General features: G+C 53.4%; 1 protein-coding gene across 1 annotated transcript; it reads left to right on the top strand.

Moving 5' to 3' along the window:
• Positions 1-444: 444 nt before the first annotated feature.
• On the top strand, positions 445-1,536 carry LOC100273185 (Polynucleotidyl transferase ribonuclease H-like superfamily protein). The gene has a single exon (NM_001147630.1). The coding sequence runs from the start codon at positions 525-527 to the stop codon at positions 1,131-1,133; it is 609 nt and encodes a 202-aa protein (NP_001141102.1). The 5' UTR covers positions 445-524; the 3' UTR covers positions 1,134-1,536.
• The last annotated feature ends 508 nt before the right edge of the window (positions 1,537-2,044 follow it).

The raw sequence follows: 2,044 nt of genomic DNA, 5'->3' as shown, positions 1-2,044 counted from the left end.
ATCAGGATTAATCGCATATTGGTCCCACTGGTTTTTCGGACATACTGGGCAGGTGCATGCAGCAGACCTGGCTAGCTGGCTTTGGCCGTCCAGTTTCTATAGATAGCCAATAAGCACGAGGCCCGCAAGTCCGGCACGAAGCCCGCTGTTTGGACCTGGTCCGAGTTCGGCATGGCCCGGGCACGAACAAGCGGGCCAGGCTCGGACAGGAAACTAGGCACAGTGGGCTAGTCCAGCACGGCCCGTTTACCTCTAAGCTCATTAAACCCGTTTTTTACACTAAAACGTGCTTACCAGCCCGTATAGTCCGTTTTCCGGTCCGCTTTTTTCGTGCTAAACGATCCGTTTCTGAGTTCCAACAATCAGGCAATCACGCCTTAGCTGGCACGCTTCACCTTTTATCCACCCCGTCGCAGTGGTTCCTTTCCAAACGGCCAAACCACTCCCCTCTTCCCCAGTTCCCCTTGTCCTTTGCGCAGGGGAAAAGGAGCGCCGCAGACCGAGGGACGGCGACGAGGTATCCAATGGCCGACCCTGACGTGATCGAAGTGACCTTCGGCAACGACGTGATTAACACCACCGTCACATCCTCCGGCCAGGCTGTGGAGCGCTGGATCGCGGAGATCCTCGCGTTGCACCGCCCCGGCAGCAACGGCTACAGCATCATCGTCGGGCTTGACGTTGAGTGGCGCCCAAGCTTCGGCCCGCACCAGAACCCGGTGGCCACACTGCAGCTCTGCGTCGGACACAGCTGCCTCATCTTCCAGCTCCTCTACGCCGACTACGTCCCCGGCGCGCTGGCGGAGTTCCTCGGCGACCGCGGGATCCGCTTCGTCGGCGTCGGCGTGGAGGCGGACGCGGAGCGGCTCAGCGACGACCACGGTCTGGTGGTGGCCAACGCGGAGGACCTGCGGGGCCGCGCCGCGGAGCGGATGAACCGCCCGGACCTCCGCCAGGCGGGGCTGCGTGCGCTCGTGCAAGTCGTCATGGGCGTCAACCTCGTGAAGCCGCAGAGGGTCACCATGAGCCGCTGGGACGCGTCCTGCCTCAGCTACGAGCAGATCAAGTACGCCTGCATCGACGCCTTCGTCTCTTTCGAGGTCGCCCGCAGGCTGCTTGGCGGCGCGTACTGATCGACGCGGTGAGGTGCTGTGTTGTTTAATCCTTACTCTATCCTGTCTTAGTTTGTTGTACTTTGCCGTGGACTCCCGTTGCTTAATCCTTAGCCTATCCTATCTTAGTTCGTTGCGCTTTGCTTCCAGACAATTTGTGCTAGTGTGCTCAGACTTCAGATTTGGTTGTTGCTGCATTTCGGGCTACAAGGTTGTAGGGGTTTCTGTGATCGAGGAGAATTATTCAGACAGTCATGTACTGCGTTCCTGGTTTGTCGCTGCTTTTGGCGTACAGAGTCGCATTGAGCATTTGAGATCATGCTTGTGATTTGGGGCTTTTGTGTCGATCGAGGCTGGACAGCCTTAAACCTTTTGCTGATTACTGAGTTGCCTTAAACCTTGCTGACCAGTTGTTTTTCATTTTACCATCGCTACTAGCTACTGTATCAGTTTATCTCTCTTCGTTTTCGTTTCCGATTATTTCCAACTCGGTCGGAAACTAGTTTTCCCGTATGTTTCCATTAATTTTCATTCCTGAATAACCGATAATGTTGAGCCGGCACAGCAGGCCACTCCTTCCCCCAAACGCACGCGATGCACCGGTCTGTGGGGATCATGGGGATTTGAGGGGATCGAGGAGGAAATGAACTAAGTTTCCTCTCAATCCTCTCCAATTTTCTCATGATCTTTGGTCACTAAATTAGCCCTTAAAGTGGGAAAATCGTTACTCACCGGTTTACTGCCGGTGAAAACCGATAAAAAACAACTGGTTTAACAATCCAATCAATTTGAATTTGTACCGATTTAACAGCGAAAAAGCGGTAAACCGTTGGTTTTCCATGAAACGAATCGGTATTCGTTGTTTTTACAGAAAAAATGGAAAATTTTGACAGTATTTATTTGTAATTTACTCAATTCACATTGTACTGTAA

The sequence above is a fragment of the Zea mays genome, chromosome 8 (assembly GCF_902167145.1).
Source record: "Zea mays cultivar B73 chromosome 8, Zm-B73-REFERENCE-NAM-5.0, whole genome shotgun sequence".
Lineage (NCBI taxonomy): Eukaryota > Viridiplantae > Streptophyta > Magnoliopsida > Poales > Poaceae > Zea > Zea mays.
This window is presented reverse-complemented; position numbering and strand designations above follow the sequence as displayed.

Coding starts and splice junctions, on each gene's coding strand:
- LOC100273185 (NM_001147630.1), top strand. CDS start 525: ATGGCCGACCCTGACGTGATCGAAGTGACCTTCGGCAACGACGTGATT.